The sequence below is a fragment of the Etheostoma spectabile genome, chromosome 1 (genome assembly GCF_008692095.1).
Source record: "Etheostoma spectabile isolate EspeVRDwgs_2016 chromosome 1, UIUC_Espe_1.0, whole genome shotgun sequence".
NCBI classification, from domain to species: domain Eukaryota; kingdom Metazoa; phylum Chordata; class Actinopteri; order Perciformes; family Percidae; genus Etheostoma; species Etheostoma spectabile.
This window is the reverse complement of record NC_045733.1, coordinates 2,779,170-2,794,380: the sequence shown is the minus strand read 5'-3', so window position 1 is coordinate 2,794,380 and position 15,211 is coordinate 2,779,170. Positions and strand designations below refer to the sequence as shown.

General features: G+C 37.9%; 2 protein-coding genes across 6 annotated transcripts; one reads left to right on the top strand and one right to left on the bottom strand.

The window, feature by feature from the left end:
• Positions 1-121: 121 nt before the first annotated feature.
• On the bottom strand, positions 122-5,059 carry LOC116691396 (phenazine biosynthesis-like domain-containing protein 1). Of its 2 annotated transcripts, none has more exons than XM_032518994.1 (10): positions 4,810-5,059; positions 3,611-3,710; positions 2,379-2,477; positions 1,951-2,060; positions 1,684-1,713; positions 1,460-1,548; positions 1,234-1,325; positions 852-935; positions 578-640; positions 122-379 (listed from the first exon to the last, which is right to left on the bottom strand). In XM_032518994.1, exons 1-10 carry the CDS (start codon positions 4,909-4,911, stop codon positions 267-269), a joined length of 882 nt encoding a protein of 293 aa, XP_032374885.1. In that variant the 5' UTR covers positions 4,912-5,059; the 3' UTR covers positions 122-266. The 2 variants fall into 2 exon arrangements, with proteins under 2 accessions (XP_032374885.1, XP_032374894.1); XM_032519003.1 differs by lacking the exon at positions 4,810-5,059 and adding an exon at positions 3,946-4,302.
• hnrnph3 (heterogeneous nuclear ribonucleoprotein H3 (2H9)) lies at positions 4,791-14,936 on the top strand. 4 transcript variants are annotated; one of them, XM_032518908.1, is made up of 11 exons: positions 4,791-4,883; positions 6,206-6,298; positions 7,055-7,210; positions 7,751-7,894; positions 10,372-10,510; positions 11,290-11,489; positions 11,785-11,880; positions 12,299-12,414; positions 13,107-13,242; positions 13,594-13,650; positions 14,201-14,936. In XM_032518908.1, the coding sequence occupies exons 2-11, from the start codon at positions 6,211-6,213 to the stop codon at positions 14,272-14,274; spliced, it is 1,206 nt and encodes a 401-aa protein (XP_032374799.1). In that variant the 5' UTR covers positions 4,791-4,883; positions 6,206-6,210; the 3' UTR covers positions 14,275-14,936. The 4 variants fall into 4 exon arrangements, with proteins under 4 accessions (XP_032374799.1, XP_032374807.1, XP_032374825.1 ...); XM_032518916.1 differs by having other exon boundaries at positions 4,796-4,877; XM_032518934.1 differs by lacking the exon at positions 4,791-4,883 and adding an exon at positions 4,899-5,036.
• Positions 14,937-15,211: the final 275 nt, after the last annotated feature.

Below are 15,211 nucleotides of genomic sequence, written 5' to 3'. Positions count from 1 at the left end.
TTTGCGTCCGTTTTGTGAATAAATAATACAAATACTATCAAAGCCTGACATGTTCTTTCCATCCTGTAGTATGTTAGCATGCGGAGTAATTTTTCAATATCAGATTGACCAGTCTGGACAATATCAGTTTACCTTTTTATTTAAACCATTTAGTTTTTTGGTGTGTTATCATGTGGTACAAAGCCTATGTCTGCTTCTCTGTGCAGATACGTTATGACTGTCCTATTATCCCCAAATAGCAAATCATCATCTTAGTTTGCATGTGGCTATAGTGTGATAGTTCCCTGCAGCACAGTGACGGCCTGTCCAAATATATTGATTCTTCCGTCGTCTCTCACTTCTAGTTCGAGCTCCCCGCCTCGACTGGAGCACTGGTAAGCTACACAAACACACAGACGGGATAATACGAGTGTCAGTATGGTTCAGTAGTAATGGACTGTTTATAGTCAGAAAACGACACCAGTTATCAAGTTAATGACACATTGTTTGTAAAAGACTGTCCAAATTGCACTGGTTTAGAGTTTGACAAGTTGCTGATCACACCAAATGTTAAAGTTGAGTTGATTAAATTAATTACCTAGCATTTTCTTCTTTCCCAGCTTCTGAGACCAGTAGCTACCCAGCACGGTGTGAGCAGAACCTGCAGGGACACAGTAGGCATAAGAAATTTACATTTCACAAGACACATTGAACACTTACCAACTATACTGCGTGGGTGCCAGTACTTGCTGCTTGTATACAAATGTGTAAGATCACTTAATTATCAGAAAGTTTTTGCAACATAATATTACACACTGTAACCCAACAACGACTGTCTGTATGTGTTAGTAGGGCTAGTAGAAGTAGTTTACCAGTGACGGGATCCTCAGGGATGCCATTCCATGGAGCAAACAATCTAGAGTAGAAGTCGTATCCTGGTTGGCAGTCTGGGGATCCTATTGGCAGATAAAGGACAATTTGAACATGTCATATTTGTTGGCTAATGGGCAAAAACCTCCAATGGGCATTTAAATGCAACATATAGACACACTAATAAGTTTAACTAATAAAGGGTATAGCATTGCAATTTATACAACAAACTGTTACTTATTTCTTAAAAGGCTTTGCATGTCTTGACTTTGGTACCACTGTAAACTTCAATTACTGGATGTGGTCTGGCCCAACAAGTCATAAAACTGTCCAACAATATTCCCCTGGTGTAACCAAAGGAAATCATTGTTTAGCTCCTGTTACCTTTCATGGTGATGATTACTCCTTTAACTCTTCCACTCGTCTCACTGCTCTGAAGAGCAACAGGGTCAACTTTCAGACTGGTTAGCACTGACCTGCAGAACACAAGCAGGGTCACAAACAAACATGGTGTGACACAAGTAAGAGATTTAGGACACTGCCCAATTGTGAAGATGAATAACTATTATACTGATTGTGTGCGTGTGCATATGTATGTTTTGATTGTAACCTGTCACAGCTGTCAGCCAGTCGCACCAGCAGTTTCTTCGTGTTGGAGCTCAGATACACATCCTGGATCGGGTGGTTTCCAACCGCAGCCTGTATCCGACATGCAGAAGCAGAGACACAGTTAATCATCCACTCACAAACACAAGAATGCAATCACACTGGCACACTACTACACATTTCGACAGGGAAGCAGGAGTGTACTATAAAACCTGGTGTCTTACTGACCTTGATGACGTCTCTGAAGTCATTGGCATCCTGGAAAAAAAAAAGAATTGTTGAAAACAAACTGTTGGACTAGCATTGTGTTGTCTTTTCAAATACATTGCAAAGTTACTAAACAACTTTCTTTTGGAAAACCTTGCAATGCTGATCCAGGATGGTTGAGTTCTGCTAATCCAGCTACAGCTGTATTTTACATTGTTGTAGGATTGTTGCAGCTTCAGGGTTTCACCTAACAACAGTTTTTCGTGTTTATCTGAGTACATACTGTACCTCCTGGGTTGGTGGGTTGAGAGGAAAGTCCATGATGTACCCTTCCCCCTGCTGGGTGACAGCCAGATCGCCACTCTTGGTCTCAAACACCAGTTTGGGATTCTTATTCTCTAACGTGAATATATACATAGAACATTATGCTCACAGGCTAGCTTGATGAACTTGGTTTACTGACAGATGTGGGTTTGTTGGCTAACAATAACCCTTTCTTGTGTTTAGCTGCACTGTGTATTTACATGGAAGAGTGTTACAATAAGGTCATCTTTGTTATTGTCAGGTAAATCATTACAACATGCCTCCCAGTTAAACTTTATGGATTTCTGTGTTTGTCTTGTCTTTAGTTCCAAAGCAAGCCAATGCATTAACTGGATTTTAAATGGAAATAACCTTAATGTGATGTTTATGTCTGTTTTTGTTTTATAACTTACGCTTATGTTTGAACAGCACTGCTGCGGAGGCCAGAGTGGCATGACCACAGAGATTCACTTCATTAGTTGGTGTAAACCATCGAAGTCGGAACCTTGATCCTTTTAATCACATTGTCAGAAAGGTGCGTTAACACACATAGAACTTTAACATGAAGTCTACACATAATCATCCATAGAGTCTACCATTTAACACAGAAAATTATCTAAAACATTTAGGGGAAAAAACGATTTGCTTAAAATTTAGCAAAATTTCACCCTATAAAAGGAAAGCTTGTACATATCCACCAATTAATTTATTGTATTGAATTGAGGAATGTATACATGAATATTGTGTATAGCTGAATGTTTCCGGGTGCTGTCTGTGAAAACGATATCACTCTGAGAAAACAAATCTACTTGAGGTGCATATACAGTATGAAGTTAATTTCTTCTGAAATTCTGAGACCTAATGGAGTTCTACTGTGGTTATATGTAGTTACTTTAGTGGAAATATTCACATTCATTCAAGAAATTTTTAAGCTGTGTGTAAAAAAAACTGACATTCCTTTCTGTACAGTTGTACCAGTTGTGAAACTGAGTACATGCTGCGTTTTTAACTGACCGCTCGCTGCATTGTTCTTCCCATTCCCAACAATGCAAGTCTTAGCAGTGTGTTGTTGCCTGTCAGACTGCTGAGGACAAGTGTTTTTTATTGAACACAAAGAAGAAAAATGAGCTCAGTAACATGTACAGAGGTTCACAGCTGTGTATTTTTTATCTGCAACCAAAATGTCTTAAACAATGTCTGACTTGTCATTCTACCTTTGTTCCTTACAGCCACTTCGTTTTCTGCAATGATTAACATGTATATTATGACTTTATCAAACCAACTGCTTAAGTCAGTGATATCAATTTAATTCATTAATCTGTTTATTTCTCATCAGTGAGCCTGGATTTTTCAATAGATCCTAAACAGTGAAGTGAGGTTTGTCCACACTTGCTACTCTGCACTTTCCTCTGAAGGTAAAATTGTTTGTGCTTTTTTTATTCCATGAGTTATTGTTTGAGATGTATGTACAGTAGCTAAGTTGTACCCATTTAGCATATTTTTTACATTATATCATCAAGCAAGTTGGAAGGAGCACTTTACCATGAAATTAACTTGGTGCATTTCTGTTGAATGCGTCTAACAAGAAACTGATTGCTATGCTCAATAATAAATGATGTATTGGTAATATATGATCTGATATTACCTGTGGTAAAATTGTCAGAGGGATTGATCCTGGTGATGAAAGCGGTTTCTGACAGGTTCATCTCTGCTGCTATCCTCTGGTACAAATAATCACTCAGTTCCTTTTAAAATGCATAATGTAAATATTTAGTTGTGAGTCTGAGAAATGCACATACATGGATAGATAAATACTATACTATATTTAACAAATTGTGTAATTATGTAAGTTATTATGAACAACTAAAACTCGTGAACTTTTCTGACTGAAAATGTCCAATTGATCAGTGTTACAAGGAGCACTCGTAATCCTTGAATAAACAAAAATAGCCTACACAATTTTAAAAGTGTTTTACTCACATGCATAAGTGGACAAATAGCCGCAGGGTTTCCCTTGAACGGTAAATTAGTGAAGGCGTCTAGAGTAAATACTGGAATCTCCATTATGATTAGACGAAATGTGAAAATGGCTTGAAACTAAAACAGTCACAGTGAGGACGGTAGCGTTAGGGTTTTGCACAGTCAATCCGCTGCAGTTGATGGACTTTACACCACGTCTGTTTGGTTCCAGCAGACGCCCCTCAGTGTGACCTCTGGTTGCCAGATTTCCAACCCATGTTTCAGCTGCATGATGTAGTGTTTCGACGCTTTGTCTAGTGTCGGAACTCGGAAACGAGTTCGTTATTTGCGTTGCTCACTACCATGGATATATTAAGAGGTAGCCTACCCGATGTGAGTTGAGTTCAGATGTGAGTTGCGCATGCTCATATTTGAACGGTTTACGGCATAACGTAGGCTAATAGACCATGGATTAAGAGAACTGAACTTTCAGTTCGATATGAAGTTATTTTATGTCCTATTTTTTAGAAATTGTGAATTAATTTCGAGAGTGCAGGCTATAGGCTATATACTGTTTAACATACAGTGTTCTGACTGCCTGAGTGCAAGGTATCTAGAGGTATCAAAAATTAAATGCTGAACGGGCAAATTTAATAAATATAGTTCATTACTCATCCCCCGGGTTTATAAACGCACACCGACTATTTACTAGCAATCTTGATAAAACTTTCCGAAATAACATAACCCCTCCTCCTATAAGATATCTATATATTACTATTATCATCAATAATAAACACATTATTATTATCATCAATAATAATATTGATAATAATGTGTACTATATTTATATATTTTTCAACGTGTCAAAGTCTCGCGACAACGTACCTGATCGGGTTTGCTGGTGCAAGTAACACCTGAGGCTCGGGATAGGAGCAGGAGACCGGGGACAGGAGGCGAGTGTGAGATAATTTCATCGATTTCAGACATTTGTCACTGACGCCTGACATATTCTCTGGGAATGTATTTTGATGACCACTGACAGCGTACGACCGTTGGGAATTGAACTAGCCTGCCCTGTACATTTGACCGCTGTCGGTGTCCTACAGTTAACGGTTAGCCTTAGCTAGCAGTTAACGGTTAGCCTTAGCTAGCAGATAACGCTAACCCTTAGCTAGCTGTAACTCGCCGTCTCTAGTCATGTGAATGAGGGCAAGGCGGCAGAGGGAAAGCGGTTTTGATCACGACGATAGTGGTATAGCTAGCTAAAGCGGTTGCCGCCCACGTTTACACGCACATATTTTGCTATACTTGTCATAGCCAGAGTTCACCGTACAGAACTTCTGACGGTAACCGCCGGGCGGCTTGAACCACTTTTTAAAAACGCTTTCTTTGTGGGAAACGTTCTTGCAGGTAGGCGGTACCTTCGCGGTGGTGTGAAACCAGCTTGCTAGCTGCTAACGTTAGTGTTATCCAGCTAACATTAGCACGTCAGCCTGACAACAGAGGAACGTTTCCATCATTCGCTTAAGAACCCAAAATACAGCCTGAAAAATATCCTTTGACGACCTTCAAAGTAGTAGCTAACTTTACCACATAATAACGTCATGTTACGATATGTTTGTAAAGGTCTTAGTAAGTTGAACTGTGGTTAGCGTGACGTTAGCTAGCAAGGCTCTCGGTTTTACCAACACTTTGAGACAGTTGGAAGGAGGAAGTAATAAACGTTCGTTTAACTGTTGTGACAGTTACAGTAACTTGCACGTTAGTGCAAAAATAATAGACTTGTTATTGCATACTGTTTATAATTCCAGGTTCACTGTTTTCGCCTCTGGCAATTGTGTAGTTTTGTACAGATAAACTTGTTTAATACACCAGCTTCCCGCAGAAAGGATGTTGTGCAATGCATTATTACACCGAGGATAACTGTAAATGTTATGCAAATATTTCACAGTATACTTCTGTTCTGGTTATAATGTATTGCACTAATAAAAGTAGAAGAAAACTTGGCTTTAATCTATGAAGGCATTTCTAAAGCAGTTTGTTTAACGCATTTATTTATTAAAGCAATCTGCACTCATAATACTGTACTGTCCTTAATTTAGACCTTTCTCCCAGGGACTCCACACACTGAGCATTGTTAGGAGGTTAGGGCATACTGAAAGCACAGCATTATTTAGTAATGACTGTGTGACCTGGTCTTTTCCAATAATAATCATTGTAATACAAGTATTATTGACACAGTAATGTAATGTTGCTGCTATTGTTTTGCTCTTTTTGGCAGTAAGGATGTCTTTGAATGAAGAGGGTTATGTGGTTAGGATCAGAGGACTACCCTGGTCCTGCTCACAGGAAGAGGTTGCCAGTTTTTTCTCTGGTGAGAATACACACACACACACACACACCACACACACACACACACCACACACACACACACACACACACACACACACACACACACACACAAATCTTTACAGCTTTAGGCATGAACAGTGATTGACATCTAGATCATTAAACACAACTATTTTGGTTTGTGCACTGCAAAACCAGTTTGGTCAGCCATGCAATTGATATCTGCTACAGAACTTTTTTTTTTTATTGTTTGCATAAGCTTGCCTCATAGACATTTTAAATGTGACTGTCCAAGAGTCTTCTCTCTCTCTCCTACAACCTGTCTTGTTGTGCACAAAAACAACATGGGTTTCCCATCCTCATCTTAATCAGAAATGCTTAATTCAATCAAATTCTGTGTTACAGTTGCACAAAGTATATAAATATCAGAGTAGAAATATAAAAGAAATGTATAAGGAGTGTAGATATGCACGGTATGTACATAGTTAAAGTAATTTTTATGATACGGTATTTGCATAGTTAAGGAGTTGTGAACAGTAATAATTAATAAATAGTAGCAGCAGAGTTTTAATGTTTAAAACTCCAGCCATTATAAAACGGTCAGGATCTCAATTGGATCAGATAATGGTATACTGTTAGATCCTGAGCTGTGGGCTCCAAATTGCTCCAATTAGATTGGATCTAGTTGTACCCTTTTATTCTGATGTTTTTTTTCTTTGACAGGAAATGTTTGTGTAGGCATACTTTTAAGGAAATCTCAATCAATGTTATTTATTTACAGACTGTGACATCGTTGGGAAAGTAAACGGAGTGTGCTTTACCTACTCCAAAGAAGGACGTCCTAGTGGAGAGGCTTTTATTGAGCTGAAAATGTCTGAGGATTTCAAGAATGCCCTTGCCAAGGACCGTAAATACATGGGACACCGATACATAGAGGGTAAGCAAAATAACCAGTCACAATGGACTAATGGACCAGTGGGTGTTTACTTGTGTTGATTTTGTCTTTGAACAATTGCTGAATTATGTGACATTACTGATAAAACACAGTCTAAGTGCAACATATTCTGTCTCTGTGTTTGCCATGCATGCAAAAGTTTGTGTCTTAGCTCACCTATATTGAAATATTGAATTCCCCATACCAATATGTATGTGTGTTTAAACCAAACTAATGAAAAAAATGTATTTTTCTAAGTTTAACTGTCCTTTAAGATCTTGACATTGACTCTGTCTCTGTGTTTGCCATGCATGCAAAAGTTTGTCTTAGCTCACCAATGTTAAAAAATTTAATTCCCCATACATAAATATATGTGTGTGTGTGTGTGTGTGTGTGTGTGTGTGTGTGTGTGTGGAATTAAACCAAACTAATGAAAAAAATGTAATTTTCTAAGTTTAATTGTCCTTTTAGACATTGACGTGTGTGTGTGTGTGTGTGTTGTGTGTGTGTGTGTGTGTGTGTGTGTGTCTGTGTCTGAATCAGTGTTCAAGTCGAACCGTAGTGAGATGGACTGGGTACTTAAACGTAGCGGCCCTGCTGATTATGACAGCTGCAGCGGCTGCATGTTGCGACTTAGAGGCCTTCCCTTTGGCTGCAGCAAGGAGGAAATTGTTCAGTTCTTCTCAGGTACATAAACTTTTGTAACTATTATTGAATTATACTGCTATTACACCATTTATGTTAATCTGAGGAATAGTTTTTACAGACACGCTGTAGTTTTGTAATTTTCTTGACTGTAAAACACAACAGTGTAAGGGTGCTGACAGAACTGCCACTAGAAATTGTGCAGAAGACCATCTTAGCATGCAGTGCAAGACAATAAAATGAGACAAAACCACTAAAAGCTTTGCATACATTTCACTCATCTTTTTTATATTTATCTGTTCAGAGAGGGTGCGGAAGCGCCGCCAAACGCTGCCTGACAGACAGCTCTATGTGTGATTTGGAAAAAAATTAGAACAGTGTGCCCAGATAGTGCAGTTGGTAAAGCAGGCGCCCATATATAGAAGTTTACTCCTTGATGCAGCGGGTCGGGTTCGACTCCGACCAGCGGCCCTTTGCTGCATGTCATTTTCCCCTCTCTCTCCCCTTTCATGTTTTCATCTGTCCTGTCAAAAATAAAGGCTGAAAATGCCCAAAAAAATAATCTTTAAAAAAAAGATTAGAGTAGCAGAATTGCTAGTTGACCGGCGCAGGTGCTCTGTGGCATTTCGCGGTGCTTCTGCCTCCTGTCTATTGCCTGGCTCGATCTGCTCAGTGCAACGTGCCAGGGCTCCATCGAAAATAGACACAACTTGTATTTTTAGTGGAACAGAGCGAAGAACCCCTCTTGGGACGGCTCTAAAACGCTGGTGGAATCACAAGCATTGTCTAGAGTGGCTGCAATCAGTTGCAAGTTGTAAGCAAATGTAAAACATGCAACAAATTTAAATCGCTATTATTTAGATATGAATAATAGGATATGATTCAGTCAAGATTTATAGTGCCTTAACTAGGGAATCTGTGATATATATATATATATATATATATATATATTATATATATATATATATATATATATTGCTATATTATATATGAGTTTTAGTTTTTCATAATTTTCTGTTTTAAAGCCATATTCTCCTGTGGATGTTTACATTAAAACTGTTGAAGTGAATTAAGGAGAACATCACTATCTCTCAAAAGTGGTTTGACGTGATTTCCCACAAAATGTTCTGACCACTTTATTTATAACTGCCACACACTTAGTTGAGATTTGGTACTGTATAATATCTGACCTGGTAGCATTATGCACATATATAACAGTCAAAAATATAGTAATAACATTTTAGATATAATCTAATAACGCTTAAAATGTATTACTGTTGCAAAATGCGCTGTGAAATATTTTGGGTGCACCGAAATGATGTGCTGCTGCACCAAAATGAAAAAGTAAGGCATACCAGTGCAACCAATGTAAAAAGTTAGTCTGGAGCCCGGCTTCATTAAATAATGCCAAGAAATACTTGTAATTAAAAGTCTAAGAAAAAGTCTATCAGTTTCTTAAATTGTTCCAAGTCTAAAGACCCAGGTAGAAAGCCACAATATGTAGAATTTTGATCTGATTATAGCGGCTTTAATATTATTCTGGTGGTTAGTTTATATTTGTACAAAAGTGGAACCACAGTCAACTGTAACTTTACATGTTACAAGCTCTTTTTTTTTATATATATATATATAAAGAGTACCATGGAATTAGGAAAACCGATCAAATGATGAAATTCAAATTACTGCTAACTGCACTTCGAACAGCGCTTTCCACTTTTCTGATCAAACCAAAACTACACACCACGACTTAAGGATACGAAAAAACATTCAAAATACATTTTCCGATTTGCCAACACTTAACACTATCTTTTCACATTTTTGATTTCATTCATATTATAAAGTGGTAGTAATCTCAAAAATGTATATTTATAGCCAGTCAACATGTCTGTGTCATGGCCCAAAGGCCTTATGTTCTGTATGTATGTATGTATGTATGTATGTATGTATGTATGTTTGTTCTTGTAGTATAGTCAAACTGTGTTTACCAATTTGTCCTTGCTATGAATTGTTAGTATGTCTCATACAATGTTTGTGTAAAGCTAACAATTTATTTAACATGCATATTTTATATGACCTTATAGCTTGCCTCCTAAAGAGGGTTCAAAGATAGGCTGGGCTAGTGAGAGGAAGTCAGTATTGTGATTATGCTCACTGGCAGCCTTTATTTAAGATAATCAACACAAAAAAAATATTATGGAACAGTGTGGATCAACACTAATAATTAATGATGTTGAACTAAATTCAGTTAAGTGTAAGAACATTTTTTGTATGTGTCCCTTTAATTTTATAGCTTCTGTTTCCAGGCCAGTATTTGTTTAATGACCTTGCTGGGCACTTTGTGTAAATACATTTTCATACATTCATTCAGAGGTCCCTTTGTAATGCAGTCTCATCAGATACTATAGCTGATATGTATTAATCCTGAAAGCTTCAGTGATGGAGTAGGTGTTGTTCTTTCTATTCTACACATCTATCAGTCTACCTACCGACCTATGTATTTATGTGTGCTTGGGTTGAAGGGTTGAGAATCGTGCCAAATGGGATTACTCTGCCAGTGGACTACCAGGGGAGGAGCACAGGGGAAGCCTTCGTGCAGTTTGCCTCAAAGGAGATAGCAGAAAAGGCTCTGGGGAAACACAAGGAAAGAATAGGGCACAGGTGGGACAGAGGGGAAAGGGACGGGCTGGACTGGGTTGGGCTTCTATTGCAGTATTTAATGGGTGGTCATATTCGAGTAATTATGGTATTAATGGTATGGGTTTTGTTATGGTTGAATGATAAGCATGGGTTGGTGTGTTAGAATAATTGTGGTAAACAATAATAACATTGGTAAATTAATTGGGTGGATCATGTTTATTAAAATAAGGGGATGGGTTTTATTGGGTTTATGTATTGTGACAATTGTGACATGTTGAATAATGATGAAATCTAAGGTGCTGTTGGTCATCTAAGACCTGGGAGATCTAATTATTTGTATTAGAGCAATATTTTGGTACATTGGATCATTTTATTGACACTTTATTCATATTTTATACATGTATCTTGCAGATAATTTACTGTATAAGAGGGGATTATGGTTAGTCAAGGCAGCCGCTACCGTTAAAGCATTTCTTAATCATTAAAATGATCAATCCAACACCTAAAAGCCCTGTAAGAATGTTCATTACTGTAAATAACAAGTGGAGGTTAGCTTAGAAAATCCTTTACTACAGCCCCTAACCCAAATAATAATTAGATTTTGTTGAGGTTGTTCAGTCCTTCAGACACTCAGCCCCAGGTAAAAACTACTTAGACCACTATTTAGAATATTTGTTTTTTGTGTGTTTATCTTTTCTCTCTGTATTTCATATGTATGTATGTGGCTTGAGTTAAAACAGTTCTATGCCTTAACCCTCTCCTCTGCCCCAATCCACCCCATGGGCCTTTTTATATTGCAGGTATATAGAGATTTTTAAGAGCAGTCGCAATGAGATCAAAGCCTACTACGAGCTGCCCCGGCGGGGGATGGGAGGCCAGAGACCGGGGCCCTACGATAGACCCATGATGGGGGCACCCAGGGGAGGATTTTTTGGGCCAGGGCCTGGCCGCGGTGGGGCTCTGATTGACACCATGAGGAGTGGAGGGGGCTATGGAGGAGGTAAGCAGAGTTCTGTATTTCTGCATAAAGGAATATTTTTGGCTGCAAAAGTTTAATTCGTCAGTGTAGATGTTCAGACATGTCTAATTTTGAATTATTTTAACAACCTTTTATTGTGATTATAACTTTAGTTGACTAATGGGCTCCCTGGCCCACACTAAGTTTCATTATTTCCTTTTTCCAAGCCAGCAGAAAACAAAGTTTTATTATCCAGTCAGCTTGTTATTAGGTTTTGTCATCTGCTTTGGTGATATGAAAGAATAAGCTCTGCTTCAATTGTTATGTTTGTGTCCAGGTTACGGTGACTTTGACAGCTACAATGGCTTCAACAACTACTGTTTTGGCAACGGCATGTTTGATGAGCGAGTGAGAGGAGAAAGGGTAGTAAGAGGTAAAGTCCAAAAATGTTTTACCATCCAGAGTTTGCCATTCAGAAATACAGTGCATGTTTGTAAGCCTCGATTTATAGAGTTTAGCATCCCTGCCAAAAGGCTAAATGGCTTCCGGAAATTTATTTTCATTTCAAATGAATTACAGTTTGGCACAAATCTAAAATAAAAACAATTTTAAGTTTTATATTGATTCTGTGAATAAATAGAATTAGGATTGTTGTCTGTAAAGCATCATATTTGGATCTTCCTTTGTAGTCTCTCATAGGGTTAGGGATACTTCACACATTAATAAACTAAACACACATACAGTATGTTTTTCTTCTAATCTGTTATTTTTCTTATCATTAAGTAACTTAAAAGTTTGTATCAATAAAGGTTGGATTGGTAATCTGCGGATGCATATGTGTTTTGGATCAGGGATAGGAGGCCACGGTTACGGTGGTCAAAACGAAGTTTGTTCAGGCCTCCACAGCGGCCATTTTGTCCATATGAGGGGTTTACCTTTCCGTGCCACGGAGGGAGACATCGCTAAAGTAGGAGCACGCACACACACACACACACACACACACACACACACACACACACCACACACACACACACACACACACACACACACACACACACACACACACACACACACACACACACACACAGATGCCAGTTCATTTTATTATTTCTCTTAAAGATTTTTTAATATGCAGGGCATGGACAGGTCTCCCAAAAGCCTTAAATTGAACTAACAGAAGTCAGATTTTTTTTTTTTTCTGTTTACTGCTAGATGCATTGATGTTAGTTATAAAATGTTTTTTTTTATCAGTTTATGGGCTGTCTGTAGAGGTAGTACACTTATAGTGGTATTATAGTGTCAGTGGATTGTGCTACAGGAGGCGGTTCAATACTTTTTTGTGAAGTTTCAGTTAGCTCCATCAGATCTGTAGCAAACACTGTCACTACTGCTAGCTGCGGCAGCTAGGAAGCTTATCCAAGTGTCTTCCATCAAAACATTCAATTATTCTGAATTGGTGGATACACCCATACATTTTCTGCCGCGTATCTGTAAGGCTGTTTTCTGTTAATGTTGGGTTCATACTGTATAAAGGTGTTGGTCAGGAAGCCCAATAAGCTACTACATTTAAACAAATGCTGAATGTTGATAGTCATGTACAGTTGGACATTATCTGCTCATGTATGTATCTTTTGTATCTGTCTTTATTTCTTTGTGTAGTTCTTCTCTCCTTTGAATCCCCTGAGGGTCCACGTTGATGTGGCTCCCAACGGGAAGTCGACTGGAGAAGCAGATGTGGAGTTTCGCTCCCATGAAGACGCTGTGGCAGCCATGTCTAAAGACAAGAACCACATGCGTACGTCTTCCTGTTTTCTTCTTCGTCTTGTCTTTTGTTGGTTCTTCTAACACCTTTTTTCACGCTACATGAGAGGATCAGCTAATAGCTACAGCAGAACGAGAATAATAGGATAAATTAACAAGCTGCCAGGGTTTTAGATGGTTTACTGAGTGGGGTTGGTTTTAATGTTAAAATATCTTTTTAAAGAGCATTATGAAAATATAATCCTGGTATTTCTCATTACATTATTTGAGATATTTCAGAATGTACTTAAACTTGGACATGAAGCAGGTGAATTAAATTGACATTAAACAGTAGAAGAAACATAATTTGTTCAATAAGAATGACGGATTAATGTTTTCTCCACAGAGCATCGCTATATTGAGCTGTTTCTTAACTCAACAGCTAGTGGAGCAGCTGAAATGGGTGAGTTTTCCTTATCTTTTATGATAAATAACGTATAAATAAAATGTGGGTGTTAATTCTTTTATCTTAATTGTTTAACTCACACGAGCCATGTTTCCATCCACACGTTTTTATGCGAATGAAGTAATATTGAGTAAAAAAAAAAAGCCTTATGGAAACAGTCAAATTTGATTGAATTTCATGAATATTTATACAAGGTTTGTGCGTTGGATCTCATTGGATTTTCTCTTAATCTGTAAACGGCTAATGCGATTAACTTTTTAGGTAATTTTATGGTTGCAACCTGCCGTAAAATGAAGAAGAAGCTTTAGGTCATTTATGGCTCGAATTTCCGCTTTAGTTGTAGACATGTCAGCGTCAAGATTTTTTCATTAATTTTATTTGCTTTGCAACCGTTGGATGTAAACACACTTTCAGTTCGCATTAATGTTTTTAGCAAACTTCAGATAATTCCATTGACAAGTGGATGGAAACATAGCTATAGTCACTACAGTCATAAGAAATTACTTCATTCTTTATACACTGATCTATCTTTTCAAAACCATCTCAGGTCGTGGCGGTTACTATGGTAACTCAGGAGGGGGCGGAGGCTCACGGAGCAGCGGGCTGCGAGGTTCATACTGATGATGTCATCCCACGCTTCCAATCCATCCTGGCGTTTGTCTCGCGTCTCTTCAGGCCACATTCACTGTTACTTTTTCCAAGCAGAAGAGCTGATCTGAAGTCAGTCATTTGGTTTGTAACAGCCGTTCTTTTTAAGGTGGTTGTACTAAAACCTTATTTCAGATACTAGAACAGATCAGATATGACCTCAACAAGCACTATTATTATTATTATTATACTATTCCTAAAAGGATATGAAGAACGTAAATTGTCAATATTATGTTGCCGCTGTGGTAGATGCTAAATTTTGGTTAATGGGACATAGTGGATGTCTTGTTTCTTACATTTTTAAAACAATTGGTTATAGTTATAGATTTTTATAAAATCATTTATTTTTTGCGGGTTTTGAAAAGCATTGAATGGGATGCACTTTGATTTGTCTTGTTTCACATTCCACTGTTGGCAGGAGATGTTAGTCAGAACACAGATGAACAGCTGAGGGGTTTAATAAGTAGAAAAGGATCATTTTGTGGCAGTGCACTGAATCTAATCAGTTGATGTAAACTTTGCTTTGGAATGGATGACGGGCTGGGGTAATGGTGGTCATTAGGAGGTGGAGCAACGTGAGAAGCAACGTCAAAACATTCCAAGAATCTCTAAGTAAGAAATTCTGATTTGAAAAAGAAAAAGTAGTTTATAAATTCTTTGTTTAAATTTTTCAGCAGAAAATTTCACCCAGCTGTAATATTCAAATTCAAACTGGATTTCAGATCGGCTTTTCTGGTTTTAAAAGTTTGACAAATGTGAGCCATTGTTTTTTATGAATGTTTTCACAGTTCATTACAGAATTTAAAACTAAGTTGAATATATATTCCACTCTCAAAGAGTGGGAGTGAAATAAAGTCTCTATATTTGAGCTGTAAGATGGCTTATGCAGCTGTTGTACATTTTGCCTAAT

Bases quoted from the DNA above. Each gene is read 5' to 3' on its own strand.
- hnrnph3 (XM_032518908.1), top strand. From the start codon at position 6,211: ATGTCTTTGAATGAAGAGGGTTATGTGGTTAGGATCAGAGGACTACCC. The intron at 7,211-7,750 runs GTAAGCAAAATA...TGTCTGAATCAG, and splicing joins GGGACACCGATACATAGAGG to TGTTCAAGTCGAACCGTAGT. The intron at 13,651-14,200 runs GTGAGTTTTCCT...AAACCATCTCAG, and splicing joins TAGTGGAGCAGCTGAAATGG to GTCGTGGCGGTTACTATGGT.
- LOC116691396 (XM_032518994.1), bottom strand. From the start codon at position 4,911: ATGTCTGAAATCGATGAAATTATCTCACACTCGCCTCCTGTCCCCGGT. The intron at 2,061-2,378 runs GTAAGTTATAAA...TATTCACGTTAG, and splicing joins AGTGCTGTTCAAACATAAGC to AGAATAAGAATCCCAAACTG. The intron at 1,714-1,950 runs GTACAGTATGTA...TTTTTTTTCCAG, and splicing joins TCAACCCACCAACCCAGGAG to GATGCCAATGACTTCAGAGA.